The following is a 16270-nucleotide window of genomic DNA, read 5'->3' on the forward strand; positions in this document are numbered from 1 at the left end:
ATGCTAGAGCTTGCCTGGTCAGTGCTGCCCAGTGCTCCTGTCCCTCCCAGAACCCTGCCAGGTGCTAACAACACCCTCCTCCTGGGGTGGCTGGAGCAGCGCTGAGGCTCTGAATAAAGGCAAGACAGTTGGTGTCCCCGAGAGATATGTGAGACCCTGAAACGTAAACCAAGCTCGGTGAGGATGAAGTGGAAGGGATAAGTGGCCTATGTCACTTTTGGGGTCAGAGAAGAAAATTGAATCACATCCTTCACCTGAGGCCCCACCTACTTCTTTCCAGAAAAGACTACTTCTTTCCAGAAAACTTAACTGCGCTCGAAACTGTAGGTCTGTGCCACATTCATTTGAATGAATTTTAGATCTTTGTTAAGAGCCAATTTTTCATTAGAATTGAGCAGCTGGGCACATTACTCCAGCAGAAGGGTAAAGGGAAGGGAGGGGACCAGCGTTGCAGCCCCTTTAACAGCAGCTGTGACTGCCCCAGGCCTGCTCCTGATCAGAGACTGCAGGCTGTGGGGTGTCATCGTACGCACAGGCACTTTCAGATCTCCATGGGGCCTGACCTAGTGGGGAACCACCCCAATGAAGGGCCTCAGTGTGGGGACTGCTGGCTGTCCCTCTCCTGGCTTGACTGTCCCTGCTGACTGTGCTCTTGGCACTCTCTTATGGTCCCAGAGGGGGCATCTGTCCCTCCACCATCAACCTGATACTTTTGCTGGCTCCAAATTTTGCAGTCTATTTTCAGATGTAAAATGAGAGGCGGGGGGCGGGGGTTAATTAGGAATTGGCCTTGGGCACTAACAGGGTCACTGCCATGCTAGTCTGAATAAATCCTTTACCACCACTGGCGTACAGCCAGCAGTTCCCCCGTCCTCTGATCTATCTGGAACCATGCCCAGTGGGGACTGTGCCCCCACTCCCAAGCCACATCGATGCTAGGGCAGTCTGCTCAGCCCTGAGTCCTCCGGGGAGCAGGGGGGCAGAGCTGAGCGGCTGCCCGGAGCTTGGCGGGAGGAGGGGACAGGGGAGAGGGAGGTGGGGAGATCCGGCTAGAGGGGAGGCTCCGACGTCTCCTTCCTTCCTGGTTCCTGCAGCAGCTGCTGCCACTGCTCAGCGCGGTGAGGAGGGAGCCGGTGACTCGGAGACGGTGACTCAGAGGCAGAGCGGCGTGAGGGCCAAGGAGCACTGGCGTCCATGGACCCTGGGGTAAGGGGGCTGCGTGGCAGCAGCTGACATTCCTGAGAAGAGCTTCCTCCCACCTGAAGCTGGTGGGTCTGCTCCTGAATGGAGATGGAGAGGGGGCACCCACCTGGCTCACCTAGACCCCTCACCTGCCTACCGATAGAGCCTCCCCCTCCACCCACAAGCAGTGAGGGGCCAGGATCTCCACAGGGCCGGGAGAAGGGCACAGAGATACCTGAACACCGGAAGAGTTTGAGAACTTTCAATGGCTGAATGCAGGAGTTTCCTCCCAGGTCAGCCTCTTACAGCAAGGGTCCCTCTGCCCCAACCTCCTGGGCACCCGTTCCTGCCACATCCCTGTCCCCTCTGGGCCTCAGTTCCTCAGGGGCTTGCTAGCTCCATTAGAAGATCTGGGCTGCTTCTCCCACCTCAAACCAGCCTCGCCCCTCCAGTCCCCTCCCCCGTCTCACACACGCAGAGCCTCATGCATTATTGATCTCCCGGTGGAGCCAGGATGGCCAGGGCCAGTGCCAAGGGCGCCTGTGGGCACTGCTGCAGGACCTGTGCAGACCTGGGCATGTCCTGGGCCCCCTCTTCTCTCATGAAGCATCTCCGTTAGCCCAGTGTCCTGCCCTCTCTGGGTGGGTGGCACTTCTCAGAGCCCCAAGGACTGGGAGGGTAGACAGGGGATGGTGAGGCTTTAGGGGGCACTGAGGGTCCAAAGAGGGCATCCCACCAAACATCCTGGGGCATGTTTGGTGGGAGGAGACATGGGAAAATGGGGGCTATCTCAGACCTCAGTTTCTCCAAGCACTAGAGAATATGGAGACTAATTGGTGGGAGGCTAGGGAGTTTTCTGCAAGGGGATCATGGCAGAGAAGTCTCTGAGCTACAGTGGCAGGGTGGAGGGGTCCTGAAGGCAGAGGCAGCTGGATTGAGGAGGTCTCGCTTGTCCAGTCTCTGAACCCCTCTGTCTCTTCTTGGAGCCTCTTCTGTCACTCCCTTCCTTCACCTCTGAGCACTCCCAGGGAAGCCTCTAAAGAAAGCACTGAATGTTTCTTGGAGCCCCAGAGTATGTGCCCAAGGCGGGGCTGGGCATATGTCTTGTGGTTTTCCCTGGGCACCTGCCCGTCTGCTGTGTGCTAGTTCACTCTCAGGGCAGTGTCCATATCAGGTGAAAATGGATGGGGTCGGGACAGAGGGGCAGATTTGGGAGAGGCATGGCAAGTGAGCAGAGGGTATGTTGGGGAGCTCTTATCTCAGAGGGTGTGGGAGGGGCAGGAGGTGGGGAAGGTGATAGCAGAGTTTGCATTAAGGGGGTCTTTCTCTTGCTTCAAGGACCCCGTCAGGAGCAGGTGATATCCTTCCCCTTCCGCCCTGCTCCCTGCTCTACGTCCCCAGCAGGGAGTGGCCTCTCCCTTCTCCATGGACTTCCAAGAGAGGGACCCGCCCTTCCTGCCTGAGAGTGCTCAGTCCTCAAAGCCCAGCAGTGCTCAGCAGGTCAGAGAGTGGGAAAGCAGTGGTGGGTGGGCCAAGCTTGAACCAGACCGGGAGGGGCCAAGGCGGACGTCTCACCAGTGCTCCCCTCCCTCTGTCCTGGACTGCAGGCCTCTGAGCTGTGGGAGGTGGTGGAGGAGCCTCGGGGCAGGCTGGGGACAGAGGGTGTCATGCCTGAGAGGCAGGAAGGTCACCTGCTCAAGAAGAGGAAGTGGCCTCTGAAGGGCTGGCACAAGGTAGGGTGGGCAGGCAAAGGGAGGGGCCAGACATGGGAGGGCGGGGTGGGAATGGGGGTCAGCTGCCGGGCAGTCCAATGGTGTTTGCATGATGAGCAGGAAAAGAAAAGCTAATTTGTGTGGTGGCCTTATCCCTCATGCCCTTCCTCTCGGCCTCCTGGGTCCTGTCACTTCTGGGCAACACCACAGAGATACTTTGTGCTCGAGGATGGGATCCTTCATTATGCAACAACCCGGCAAGATGTGAGTCTGGGCAGTGGCTTGGGGTTGTGGGAGGAGTCTGGCCCCAGTATGCCCTGGGCAGGCATGCGGTATCTGGAATCAACCAGAGCAGGGTCTGAATCCCAGGTCTACCACTTGCTGAATGTGTGATCTCGGGCGAGTTACATCCCTGGGCCATAGCTTCCTCATCTCTAACGGGAGAGCACCATCCCCCAGGTGCAGAGCTGTCATGGTAAGGGAGGTCATACATACAAGGCTCTCTGGACAGGGCAGAATAAGTGCCCAAGAAATGGGGGCTTTACCACCCTCATCCTGGTCCCATTCTCAGGCTGGGAACAAGGAACTGAAGTCCTGGGTACCCAGGATCTCTCTGGGAGGGTGTTGCCTTCCACAACCCTGCAGACCCCTGAGGGTGGGAATAGTTTTTCTTGATCTGTGACTTCTTAGAGCCCAAGATGTGACTTGACATAGGGGAGCGTTCTGCACATGGGAGGATGATTGACAAGTCTCTACTGATAGTGTGACTTGGACATGAGGGTGAACCTGCCACCTGGCCCTTGAGCCTAGAATGGCATCAAGGAGATGGTGGCTGTATGGCTCTGAGAGCCTAAAACAGGTCCCCTGTCCCCCTACCAACGCTTCACCCCCAGATCACCAAGGGGAAGCTCCATGGCTCCATCGATGTCCGGCTGTCGGTCATGTCCATCAACAAAAAGGCCCAGCGCATTGACCTTGACACTGAAGACAACATCTACCACCTCAAGGTGACATCCCTGGGAGGCAGGATGTGTGTCGGCCCCCAGCCTGGCAGAGGCATTGGAACACACAGGGGCAGGGGCTGAGGGTCTGTGGAACTCAGGGTCTGTCTCTGAGTTTGACAAGAAGTAAGTTTCCATTCTGTAAAAACAGCCAAGGGCAAACCTGCACTTCTTGGTTGTTGTATGGACAGGCACAGAGCTAAGGGCTCAGACACCTGGGCGCCTTGCGCTCTGTCTCCCAGCAAGTGAGCCTTGCACAAACCAGGCTCTGTAAGAAGAGACCCTGCTTGTCTGGGGACCAGAGCCCTGACTTCTTGCTCTTGGAAAGTGGTCCCTCTCTTCAGATAGCCCTCCCCCTCTCCATCACTTCTGCAGATCAAATCCCAGGACCTATTCCAGAGCTGGGTGGCGCAGCTGCGTGCCCACCGCCTAGCCCACCGCCTGGACATGCCCCGTGGCTCACTGCCCAGTACTGCTCACCGGAAGGTAAGGTGGACCCTGGGGTGGGGGCAGGTAATGTGGCAATTCAGGGGCGGGGGTTATGGGGAACTGTGAGACCCAGGGAGGTGGGCATCGTCCTTCCTGACCCTGGGCTCACCCCACAGGTTCCTGGTGCCCAGCTTCCAACAGCAGCTACTGCCTCAGCCCTACCTGGGCTTGGACCGCGGGAGAAAGTGTCTTCCTGGCTGAGGGACAGTGATGGGCTGGACCGCTGCTCTCATGGTGAGGGGCCCTAGGCACAGCACCTCCAAGGGTAGGGCCCAAGCTGGCAGGTCTAGATAGCATTAGCAGGAGGGGAAAATGTTACCTCCATCCCTGCCTCAGGGAGCCCCAATTTAATGAGACAGCCTCTGCCTCCAAGGAGATCCAGTCTACTTGGGCCCTGTCTAGGGGAGTCCCAGTCTTACAGAGGAGTAAGAGTCTGTCTGGGCACATAGACAGACGTGGATGCAGGGACAGGAGTTGTGACAAAGCAGATACTGAATGCCCACACAGGGCAGGGGCCTGAGGAGTAGTGCCAGGGAAGGGGTGTGCTCTAGGAAAGGGTTCCTGCAGTAGGGTCTGTGAAGTTGGCCTAGAGGGAGAAGTGTAAACCAAGTAGAGAGAGAGAGAGGGTGAGCACATCCCCAGTCTGCTCAAAGGCAGCAAGAGGTGAGGCGTGGTCTAGAGACAGAGCAGAAATTAGGCTTCAGGCCCTCCCAGGAAACCAGGGGGCACCACACCAACAGGGGTAGGGACCCGAGCTCTTGAGCAGGGAACAGGGAGCAGTATCGGGATCTCCATGAAGTCAGTGTCAGGAGAGTCATGTCCTTGAGGCTGGGTCCGGTGGCTCATGCCTGTAATCCCAGCACTTTTGGAGACCAAGGTGGGCAGATCACCTGAGGTCAGGAGTTCAAGGCCAGCCTGACCAACATAGTGAAACCCCATCTCTACTAAAAATACAAAAAATTCACCAGGCATGGTGGTGGGCACCTGTAATCCCAGCTACTCAGGAGGCTGAGGCAGGAGAATCACTTGAACCCAGGAGGCAGAGGTTGCAGTGAGCCGAGATTGCACCATTCCACTCTAGCCTGGGCAATAAGAGCAAAACTCCGTCTCAAAAAAAAAAAAAAAAAAAAAAAATAGAGAGAGTGATGTCCTTGTTCTTTCTCCCCGCAGAGCTCTCTGAGTGTCAGGGGAAGCTCCAGGAACTACACAGGCTCCTCCAGAGCCTGGAGTCCCTGCACCGAATCCCCTCAGCCCCTGTTATCCCCACACACCAGGTAAGATCCAGGGGGACACACAGGGTCCTGCTCAGGCCCCCGATCCCATCACTTCCCCAGGATGGGTCCTATTCATCCCACGTCGCTGCGGTTTCCTGGAGAGCCATGCATCGCCTGGTTTCCTCCCCACCCCTGCCCCATGTTGTCTCTGTTCCTCCATGCCCACGCCTCTGCCAGGGCGGCTGTCATCTTCCACTGGGATATCAGTTGTCTCTGTCGCCTTGCCTGAGCGGCTGTATCCTCTGTGCTGGGTAATCTGCGCCCTCCTCCATGGCGCAGGAGGCCGTCTACCTCTCCCAGGCTGTGATGGTTGCTTCCCCTTTTCCCCACCCTGTGAGTAAAATTGCCCCCACCTTGACTTGCCAGGCCTCAGTGACAACCGAAAGACCCAAGAAGGGGAAACGGACCAGCCGCATGTGGTGCACCCAGAGCTTTGCCAAGGATGACACCATTGGACGGGTAAGGTGGGGCGTGCACCTCACGTAGCTGGGGCAGGATGCTCTAAGGCGGCCGGCCCCTTCAGCCCTTCCCCTTCACCTACAGGTTGGTCGTCTCCACGGCTCTGTTCCCAACCTGTCTCGCTACCTGGAGTCTCGGGACTCCTCAGGCACCCGTGGGCTGCCACCCACAGACTATGCCCACCTGCAGCGCAGCTTCTGGGCCCTGGCCCAGAAGGGTAAGTGCATGCTGGGGGAGCTGATGGGGAGCGGACAGGAGCGAGCAAGGACTCTGATGGTCTGCCCCACCTCCTGTAGTGCACAGCTCCCTCAGCAGCGTCCTGGCCGCCCTCACCACGGAACGGGACCGACTGAGGGACATGCACCAGGGCTCAGAGTTGTCAAGGATGGGGGTGAGGCCTGGGGGACAGGGTGGCTGGTGGGGGGAGAGGGCTTGAAGCTGAGGACTGCCAGCCTGGGGTCCGATAGCAGATCTGGGTCAGGGTTGGGAGGGGGTTGGCAGAGGAAGTCTCTGCAGAGATGCGGCAAGGTGGGGAGGACCTCATCCTCCTGGCACTGTGTCCCTCACCCTCTCCCTGCAGGTCTCTGAGGCCTCCACTGGCCAGAGGCGCCTCCACTCACTGTCCACCTCCTCCGACACCACAGCAGACTCTTTCAGCTCCCTCAACCCTGAGGAGGTACGGAGCCAGGGTGGGTTGTGGGGGCCGATTCTCCTGTGCCTTGTCTCCCAGCGAAAGCCAAGGCCCAGGGCAGTGGGCAAAGTTGGTTTTTAGTCCCAAAGACAGCCCAAAAATCCTGGCTCCACTGTCTTTCCCATAAGGTAGGCGGCAGCCCCATCTCGATCATTGTGTAACAACGTGCAGGGTACTTTTACCTTTAATTCAGAGTCCTCTGATGCAGTGATTCTCACCCTCAACATAACAAAACTGAGGCTCAAAGGATCTAATGGGTGGGCTCAGGCTCCTGCAATTATAGACGGGCTGAACTGAGACTCAGGCTCTGAGCACAGACGCTGGGGCTGCGTTCCACAGATTCAAATCTGGCTCTCCTGCCTGCCAGCTTTGTGATCCTGAGCCTCAGCATCCCAGTCTGCAAAGTGGGGGTGATAATTGCACCTACCTCACAGGGTAGGTGTCAGGATTGAATGAGTTAGTGCACACAGAGGGCTTGGAGTGGGGCTCAGGGTCAGTGCCAGGAAGTGTAAACAGTTATAATGGAGCCTGCGTCCCCTCACTCCCAGGCCAGGGCTCGTTTTACTATGCCTTTGTCCCCCTCTCACTCCCCTCTGCCTCTTCTGCTCAGAAGGTGTCTGACTTAGCAAAAGTGCCCGGTTATGCCTCCCTCTCAAGGGAACTGTCAGGCAAGTGGGTGCCCTGCTTGATCCCCCCGGCTTGGCCCTGGAGCCTGACATCCATCTGGCTGCTCCCACAGCAAGAAGCTCTGTACATGAAGGGGCGCGAGCTTACCCCCCAGCTGTCGCAGACCAGCATCCTGTCCCTTGCTGATTCCCACACGGAGTTCTTCGATGCTTGTGAGGTTCTCCTCTCCGCCAGCTCTTCTGAGAATGAGGTGAGGGAGGAGAGAAGCTGGCAGTGAGGCGGTGGGGGGACCTTGGGAACAGAAGGGTGGGGTCCACAGAGACCATAGATTCCTCAGCCCCTTCTCACCACCTCAGCTGCTACCTCTGGGACTATGTCCAGATCAGCTGGGTTTGTGTGGCCCTGCTCAGAAATCTCTGCTAGGGACTCTTCTCCTAGAGGAGTGTAACATTTTTATCCCCATTGGGTTCTCCTGAAACTACTGCCACAGTTGCAACCCCAGTCATCTTCCTATGACCCTGTCTCAGCTTCAGCACTCCCTTGATCCCCTCTTCTCAGACCCTGACCCTCAGTAATCCCCAACTTCCCTTCCCTCTGTGTGCCACCAAGTCCCTGAGCTTTCTCCCACCAGCCACAGGGCCCAGCCCTCCCCTTCCCAAGGTGGCTGGGCACACTCTGTAATGCCAGGCATCCCGGGGCAATGTCTTAGGGCTCAGAGCCCCCCCAATACATTCTCTTCCCCTTCCCACCAAAGGGCTAGCTGGGCAGATTCTTGCCAGGCCCTGGGCACTGCCCAGCTGCCCAGGGGAGGCCTAGTCTGCCCGGCCTGTCATCTGTCCTGGCCCAGGGCTCAGAGGAGGAGGAGTCATGTACCAGTGAAATCACCACCAGCCTGTCTGAGGAGATGCTGGACCTCAGGGGAGCTGAGCGCTGTCAGAAAGGTGCCAGCTGGGTGGGCAGACAGGGAGGGGTGGGAGGCGGGTGGAAAAACAGGGTTTGTCCATAGCCCAGGCCCATGCAAAGGCCATCCCTTGTGGTGACTGATGGGCTAGTGGCTTTGGATGCTGACCCCAGGAGCTGAGGAAGGCCAGGTCATGAACTGGGAAACGTTCCAGGAGCAGCTCTGCCGGGGTGGGCCAGGCTCAGGCCTTGGGGCTGGCCTCTGTTGCAGCAGGCTTGCCTAGGGCCTCAGAGGGAGGCAAGAGATCCCACTTTGCTGCTTGTTAGCAGTGTGGCTCTGGACCTGTCATTTTACTTCTGAGAGCCTATTTCCTCATCCATAAAATGGGCTGGATAATCTGCACTCTGACCTCTGTTTCTGTGTTTATAAAAGGAACAAAAGGCAAGGGTGAGGACTCGGGAGGGGGTCCTGGGGTGCAGGGTTTCTGGCAGTGGGAACTGTCTGCCCCTTTGCATGGCTCCCACCCCTGCCAGCCAACTCAGTCCCTGGGAACTCGTCAGCACTTAGAGCCCCAGTCACCCTGCCCTGCTGTGAGTAGAGACAAGGGCTCAGGGGCGAGTGTCCCAGGGGCTTGGGAGGCAGCTGGGCCCTGGACTGGGCTGTGGGCTTGCCATGTCTGGGATGCCTGGTGCCCAGATGGAGAGTGACATGGCAGGGCGGCCCCAGGAGGGTGTATTCCAGGGAGACCCATGGGGCCACCCCGCCGTCGCTGCCTGCCGGCGGCCAGCGGGCCCGGGGCTGACGTGAGCCTGTGGAACATTCTGCGCAATAACATCGGCAAAGACCTGTCCAAGGTGTCAATGCCTGTGCAGCTCAACGAGCCGCTCAACACTCTGCAGCGGCTCTGCGAGGAGCTGGAGTACAGCAGCCTCCTGGACCAGGCCAGCCGCATCGCCGACCCCTGCGAGCGCATGGTACCTGCTTCCTGTCCTCATGCCCAGCCCAAGGCTGCTTCCTTCTCCCTGGGACCTTTTCTCCCAGAAAATCCTGGCTGGGCTGTTCCTTACTGCTGAAGTTCCACCCCAAGATCCCATACTTTGCTTGCTTGGGGTGGCAGCCCCGTCCTCAGTACCCTGCACCTGCCTTGCCCCCCGCAGGTGTACATCGCAGCCTTTGCTGTCTCGGCCTACTCCTCCACATATCACCGAGCCGGCTGCAAGCCCTTCAACCCCGTCCTGGGGGAGACCTATGAGTGTGAGCGGCCTGACCGAGGCTTCCGCTTCATCAGTGAGCAGGTGTGGCCTTGGGAGAAGAGGGCTGGCCTTGGGTGTCTGGGGCAAGGAGGGACCTGGCCTTTGGGCCCAGAGCTGGGGCAGAGGGACCAGGGCCTGGGAGAGCAGCGTGGGCAGTTGGCTCTGTGCCGGGCTCTGTGGTGCTCCTGGCCCACGTTCTGAGGTCCAGCCATTGAATCCCAGGAGTTCCACCTGGGGACTCATGCTCTAGGGGGCAATCTTGGGCTAGGATGAACTGAAGGATGAATTAGACAGAGCTGGGAGTACAGGGGCTGGGAAGAATGGGATGTTCCTTCTTGATGGTATAGAGGAATGCATGGAGCAGGCTTGGGAAGGTTAGAGATGGGGCTGGAAGACAAGGCGGGCCAAACGCTGAGGAGCCCTGCCAGTGAAGGGAAAGAGGCCTTGGGCTTTTGTATGTGTGTTTTTAAATCCTGAAGGCATTGGCACCATGGAGGATTTGAAGCAGTGGAGTGGCTGCTCAGAATCGCAGTGTGCAAAGCACACCCGGGTGGCGTGTGCCTGGTTGGCGGAGGCTGACAGGGTCCATCTTGTCATCTCTGTAGAGCTAATGAGACCCTGCGCTTAAGCTGCGGTGTGTTTGGTTCAAGAGCTGTTTATGTGCTGCCCCTGACAGGGCCTGGTGCTCAGCAGGGTACTCTCCCGTGTAGGGAATGGGGAGGTTTTTGTCGAGAGGGAGAAGTCTGGGCGGCCTGGTCTGGGGGATTCAGTGGGTGCATGGTGGTGCCAGTTAGTGAGGTGGACAATGTGTGTGGGAGCACACTGTCTATGTGGGCTCGACTTCCACGGGAGATGGCCAGGAGGCTCTGGAGTCGCTGGCCTGGAGCTCCTCCAAGAGCACCAGGTGGCACTAACAGGTCGAGGAGTGGCCAGCTTAGAGGGAGGAGGACATCAAGGGAGGACTGCCCTCGGGAGGACTGCTCACAGTGTCTAGGGAGGAGGGCAGGCAGGAGCGCTGGGGAGCCCCGAAGGGGAGGGAGCATGGGTCCCTGGGACCTGAGGGGTGTCATCGGCTTCCTGTGTGAGGAAGCTTTCCGAGACAGGATTGGGACAGAGACTGGATTACAGAGGGTGTAGAGTGTAGGTTTTATAAAAAATAGAGAAAAAAGCAGACTATTTTCCAAAAATTTTACCATGAGGGACAGAGGAGAGAGAAGTGGCAGTTGGTGGGGGATAAAGGTCGAGGCAGTTTGTGTGTTTGTTTGTTTGGATTTGAAGTGTTTTTGGAAACATGGTGAAGATTGACACAGTACACTCATGCGTACAACAGAAAATAAGCCTCCCTCTCATCCCAACACTCCGGAGGGACTACTGCTACCAGCTTTTGGGATTCTTCCCAGAAATGTTTTACGCATATGTGAACAAAGATGTGTGTGTCTAGCAAAGAAAGGTTTGCTATTTTTTAAGGTGGAAGAAACAGAAAATCTTTATATTCAGAGAGAAAGAGAAATAAAGAGGGAAAGACTGAAGGTGCAGAAGGAGGAGGAGGGGAACCTGGGGGGCATCGGTGGGAGCAGGCTGACTGCGGCCAGAGCAGAAGGAATCGCCTCCCTGACCCACTTCTGTTCTGCCACAGACTGTGGGAGGCGAATGAAGTTTGAAGGGCCTGGCTTGTGCCTAGGTCCTCAGAGGAGGATTGGTGAGGGATGTCAAGGCCCCAGATACAGGACATTGTAGATTTAGCAGTTACTTAGTGTGGGTCGTGTCTTGTGTTCTGGCAACAGAGTCAGAGCCAGGGGTGCACAGAGGAGGCCGGTGCTGGCATTTCTGGCAAGTGGCGGAGGTGGCTGAGGGTATTAGGTGAGAGTGCTGTGAAGGGCAGGATGGGGCTGGCAGACCATGGGAGGGCAGTGCAGTCAGGGACCTGGATGTCTTGGCTGGAGCCGTGGGCGACAGGGAACGGAGAGAGAGGCAAGGCAGGCAGGCTGTGGGATGTTGGAATTGAAGGCTCCAGATGTGGAGCCATTCCAAGTAGGGACAAGGCCAAGTGTTTCCAAGGGTGTGGGGTGGAGGTTGCAGGGCGATGATCAGCTTTGGGGTGGGGTGGGGTGGGGGGGAGATGGTGGGGAAAAGGGTCGTCAGTAAGGGCTGCATTTCAGGCAGGGGATGGGGTTCCCACCTGTCAGGTGGTTACAGGGTGATGATCAGCTTTGGGGTGCAGTGGGGGAGATGGTGGGGAAGAGGGTCATCAGCGAGGGCTGGGTTTCAGGCAGGGCATGGGGTGGAGGCCCCACCCATCACTGTTTTGGGGAACTTTTCAGGCTTGAGCAGGGGTTCTGGAGGACGCCATAGACAGGGCCAGCCAGGGGAGCTCCTGAGGAAGAGCGAGTGAAAAGGGAGAACATAGGGGCCTCATGGGAAGAAGAGAGGATGATGGGTTTGGGAGGTGGCCAAGGGTGATAGGGACAAGAAATCTGGAACCAACTGGTCTTGTGGTACTTAGGGGAACTAGGGGTGGGAATAAGGGACTTTGGGGTGCCCTAATGGTGCTCGGGGACGGCCTCAAGATAACTTCTTTGCTCACCAAGGTCTCCCACCACCCCCCTATCTCCGCCTGCCATGCAGAGTCTGAGAACTTCGCCTTCTGGCAAGGTGAGGAGTAGAGGGCAGGGCCGGGGTGGCCCTGGGCAAAGGGAACACTCTCTGGCCTTATCTCTGTTGTTCTCTCTCCCTCCCCTAATCCAATTCCAGATATGAAGTGGAAGAACAAGTTCTGGGGCAAATCCCTGGAGATTGTGCCTGTGGGAACAGTCAACGTCAGCCTGCCCAGGTGGGATTCTTAGACTCTCAGTAGCCAGGCCAAGCCATAGGCAATCCTTCAGGCTGGAGGGGGCGTGGCCTTAGGGACAGGATAAGGATGGGATAGGAAGGTCTGGCCTGAAGCTGCTTGCAGTGGGGTCAGTGTCTATAGGTTTTACACCTATATTTACAGCAGTTGCCAGTAGAGAAAGATGAAAAGCCTTGGAACGTAGTAGAGCTGGAAGGGCCCATCGAGGTCATCTGACTCAGCGGTTTTCACACTTTTTTGACCATGACTCACAGTCTCACAGTCAGAAATGCCTTTGAGACTTCAAGCCAACGTGTACACATACACGCACACAGAAACCTAAATTGATCTCAGGACTCAGGGGTCACAGACAAAATTTGAAAAACTCTCATCTAGCTAATTTTACAGGCAGGGGACGGAAGCCAGAAAGAAAAAGGGTATAGAGAGTGGTCTGGGTGTTGTGGTAGAGATCCTGGATTTTGGAGTCAGAAGCCCTGAGTTCTGCCACTCAGTAGTGATGCAAATTAGCACCAGCCTGTAGTCCCAGCTACTGGGGAGGCTGAGTCAGGAGAATTGCTTCAACCTGGGAGGCGGAGGTAGCGGTGAGCTGAGATTGCACCACTGCACTGCACTCCAGCCTGCCTGGGCAACAGAGCAAGACTCCGTCTCAAAAAAAAAAAAAAAATAGTGATGCAAGCAGCAAAAAGACTTGACACTTCAGAGCCTTGAGCCTGCTTGCCTGTGACATGACAGTAAGAAGTAATACCCAAGAGAGGTGAGGATTAAGCAGGATAATGGATGTGAACGTACACACGGTTCCTGGTGCCCAAGGGCAGGACACTTTGTGTATTTTCATCCCTTTGCTCAGGCACTCAGGGGCTTTGTAGATGAGTGGAGATGTGTTCGTTGAATACGTTCTGTGAAGGCCACTCTGCCTTGTGAATATAAGTCATCCTTCACCGCAGAACTGGAGCTGGGACCCCAGGGTTCCTGTCACAGACCCATGTGACCTGCTCCAGCAAGACAGGAGGCCCCTGACTCACTTGTTGCCTGGGGCCAGCCAGCTGCCCTTCCATACCTTGTCTCTCTCAGGTTTGGGGACCACTTTGAGTGGAACAAGGTGACGTCCTGCATTCACAATGTCCTGAGCGGTCAGCGCTGGATTGAGCACTATGGGGAGGTGCTCATCCGAAACACACAGGACAGCTCCTGCCACTGCAAGATCACCTTCTGCAAGGTGTGTGTGCCACCCTGACCCTGCCCTCCACCCCCGGCAGCCTCAGTCTCTGGAGGTCACCCTGGCTAAGGGGGAGGGGACACCTCCCTAAACCCTGCCTTCCCCACCCCAGGCCAAGTACTGGAGTTCCAATGTCCACGAGGTGCAGGGCGCTGTGCTCAGTCGGAGTGGCCGTGTCCTCCACCGACTCTTTGGGAAGTGGCACGAGGGGCTGTACCGGGGACCCACGCCAGGTGGCCAGTGCATCTGGAAACCCAGTAAGTGGAGGGGTCACAGAGGGCTGGGGGAGGCTGGAGCAGCTCAGGCATGGTGCACCTGCCCCAGCTCCTTGCCTTCCCTCAGACTCAATGCCCCCCGACCATGAGCGAAACTTCGGCTTCACCCAGTTTGCCTTGGAGCTGAATGAGCTGACAGCAGAGCTGAAACGGTCACTGCCTTCCACCGACACGAGGCTCCGGCCAGACCAGAGGTCAGTGCCGGATGGGTGCCGGCCTAGAACCATCTAGTTCACTCCCTCCACAGAGTACAGAGCTGGGGCTTTGTCCTGCCCTCACTGAGTGGCCTCAGAGAAATGGGGCTTGTCTAGAGGACTGAGTTGGGCAGGGACAGAGGCCTTGGGTTTGGGGGCCCCTGCAGATGGGCAGTTCCCCTGAGTTTGATCTGGATCCTCAGGTACCTGGAGGAGGGGAACATACAGGCCGCTGAGGCCCAGAAGAGAAGGATCGAGCAGCTGCAGCGAGACAGGCGCAAAGTCATGGAGGAAAACAACATTGTACACCAGGCTCGCTTCTTCAGGTGCCTCGGCCTCGCCTTCCACCCTGGGTCTCCCCATGAGCCCTGCTTGGAGCAGGGCAGGTGTGGGAGGCAGCACCTTAGGACCCTAGCCTGCCTTCTAGATGTTCACCCCTCACTGCCACCGCCTTCTCCCACCAGGCGGCAGAGAGATAGCAGCGGGAAGGAGTGGTGGGTGACCAACAATACCTACTGGAGGCTGCGGGCTGAGCCAGGCTACGGGAACATGGATGGGGCCGTGCTCTGGTAGCCCTGGCCCCGGGGGCAGGAGGCTCTGGTTCCTCACTCCTCCTGCCTCCACCCCCTACCACGGACACATGGGTGAGGCCAGGCTCCCCGCCTCACTGCCCTTGAGACCAAAGGGGCAGCCCTGGCCCTCCCTCCCCTCTGCTGGCCAGAGGGTCTGCATCTCAGCCCACCCCCCACCCCACCGTTTGGGGTGAGAAGCAGAATCTGTGCTTCCCCAGTCTCCTTGCCCCAGACAACCAGCATGTAAGACCCTTCCCGCTTCACCATTCCCCTTCCTGTCCCCTTTGGGGTACCTGGGGGAGACTCTGGCTCCCAGGATCTGTTCCCCATTTCAGTGCCTTCCTAGGACACAGGGGACCCCTTGACGCTCCCCAGGCTTTCTGTGCCCAGGGCTCTGTCCCCGGTGGTGAGGTTGCAGTGAGTGAAGGAGAGGAGATGATCTGTTCTCCCTCACCTTCCCCTGCCCATCTCCAGCATCTTCTTCCCCTTCCCTGGCCCTGCAGGGCCTTCTCCAGCTCCCTTTGGTTGGTCCCTGGCCATCCCTCCTGTCCTGGATCCCTTCTCCCTAACTGCAAAATGCCTGCAGCTTCCAGCTCCTTCGTCCCTGATCCTCAAGTGGTTCCCTCCCGTCTCAGCTCAGCGGATCCCCCAGAGTGGAGGAGGCCTCTCCATGAGAAGGGGAGCAGCCCAAGGCACCTGGCCTCCGACCCACCGGCAGCGAGTGCGCAGGTGTGAGTGTAAGTTCATGTAGGAGAGTGTGTGTGTGTGCGCCTGTGCCCTGCTTGCAGGCGAGCAGGGCTCCCTCATGTAGCCCGGCCTTCCCCCTGCTGGGGGTCCACCACATCGCTGCTCTTTCTCACAGTCTGCCTCTGATGAGGGCGAATTGCTATGACATTCCAAGCTCCAATAAAGACTGTCCCAGACTTTGGCCTGTGACCATTCATTGAAAAACATGTGGGCTCAAGGTCAGTGGAAAGCCCTCTGCCACTGTCATGGGTAAAATGAATTGTGTCCCCAAGAAATGTTTCTAGCCCCCAGGCACGTGCATGTGACCTTAGTTGCAAAGTGTCTTTGCAGAGACAAGTTAAAATGAGGTCGCATTGGATTTGGGTGGCTCTACTCCAGTGACTGGTCTCCTTATAAGTAGAGTGAAATTTGGGCACACAGACGTACACAAGGGAAGACAAGTGTGTGAAACAGACACACGGGAGTCGGCCACGTGGAGACGTAGGCAGAGATGGGAGCGATGCATCTGAAAGCCAAAAGTGCCAAGGCTGCTGGCAACCGCCCAAAGCTTGGAGAGAGGCTGAGAGAGATTCTCCCACTGAGCCTCAAGAAGGAGCCAACCCTGCTCACACCTGGCCTCAGCTATGAGAGAATACATTTCTGTTTCTGTTGTTTTAAGTCACCCAATATGTGGTGCATTGTTACAGCAACCTCAGGAATTGAATACAGCCACCACCAACCTGAGCCAAAAGCCCAGAGGCCATCTTCCCTCCCGCTTGATGCCCTGTCACTTCTACCCCAGGTGTCTGTCTGCACTGGCCCCTTCTCTCCATTGCACTGGCTAGGCTGG

At 57.4% G+C, this 16270-nt stretch overlaps 1 protein-coding gene across 8 annotated transcripts; it reads left to right on the top strand.

The window, feature by feature from the left end:
- The first annotated feature begins 1018 nt into the window (after positions 1–1018).
- OSBPL7 (oxysterol binding protein like 7) lies at positions 1019–15617 on the top strand. Of its 8 annotated transcripts, none has more exons than XR_008494914.2 (24): positions 1019–1206; positions 2521–2682; positions 2790–2915; positions 3105–3158; positions 3788–3901; positions 4271–4381; positions 4501–4618; positions 5555–5658; positions 6025–6117; positions 6202–6334; positions 6414–6508; positions 6698–6793; positions 7548–7685; positions 8283–8376; positions 9063–9310; positions 9494–9631; positions 12178–12241; positions 12341–12419; positions 13509–13653; positions 13766–13910; positions 13996–14122; positions 14326–14448; positions 14587–14766; positions 15281–15617. XR_008494914.2 is itself a non-coding variant. In XM_054456044.2 (23 exons), exons 2-23 carry the CDS (start codon positions 2608–2610, stop codon positions 14693–14695), a joined length of 2529 nt encoding a protein of 842 aa, XP_054312019.1. In that variant the 5' UTR covers positions 1048–1206; positions 2521–2607; the 3' UTR covers positions 14696–15617. The 8 variants fall into 8 exon arrangements, 5 of the variants coding, with proteins under 5 accessions (XP_054312019.1, XP_063513219.1, XP_063513221.1 ...); XR_010124797.1 differs by having other exon boundaries at positions 1048–1206; positions 15198–15617; XR_010124796.1 differs by having other exon boundaries at positions 1048–1206; positions 15330–15617.
- The last annotated feature ends 653 nt before the right edge of the window (positions 15618–16270 follow it).

Source organism: Pongo pygmaeus, chromosome 19 (genome assembly GCF_028885625.2).
Source record: "Pongo pygmaeus isolate AG05252 chromosome 19, NHGRI_mPonPyg2-v2.0_pri, whole genome shotgun sequence".
NCBI classification, from domain to species: domain Eukaryota; kingdom Metazoa; phylum Chordata; class Mammalia; order Primates; family Hominidae; genus Pongo; species Pongo pygmaeus.

What these genes read in the sequence shown, in the direction of transcription:
- OSBPL7 (XM_054456044.2), top strand. Translation starts at nt 2,608, where the DNA reads ATGGACTTCCAAGAGAGGGACCCGCCCTTCCTGCCTGAGAGTGCTCAG. An exon ending in CCGACCCCTGCGAGCGCATG is followed by an intron (nt 9,311 to 9,493) that starts GTACCTGCTTCC and finishes TGCCCCCCGCAG; the next exon opens with GTGTACATCGCAGCCTTTGC. An exon ending in GTCAACGTCAGCCTGCCCAG is followed by an intron (nt 12,420 to 13,508) that starts GTGGGATTCTTA and finishes TGTCTCTCTCAG; the next exon opens with GTTTGGGGACCACTTTGAGT.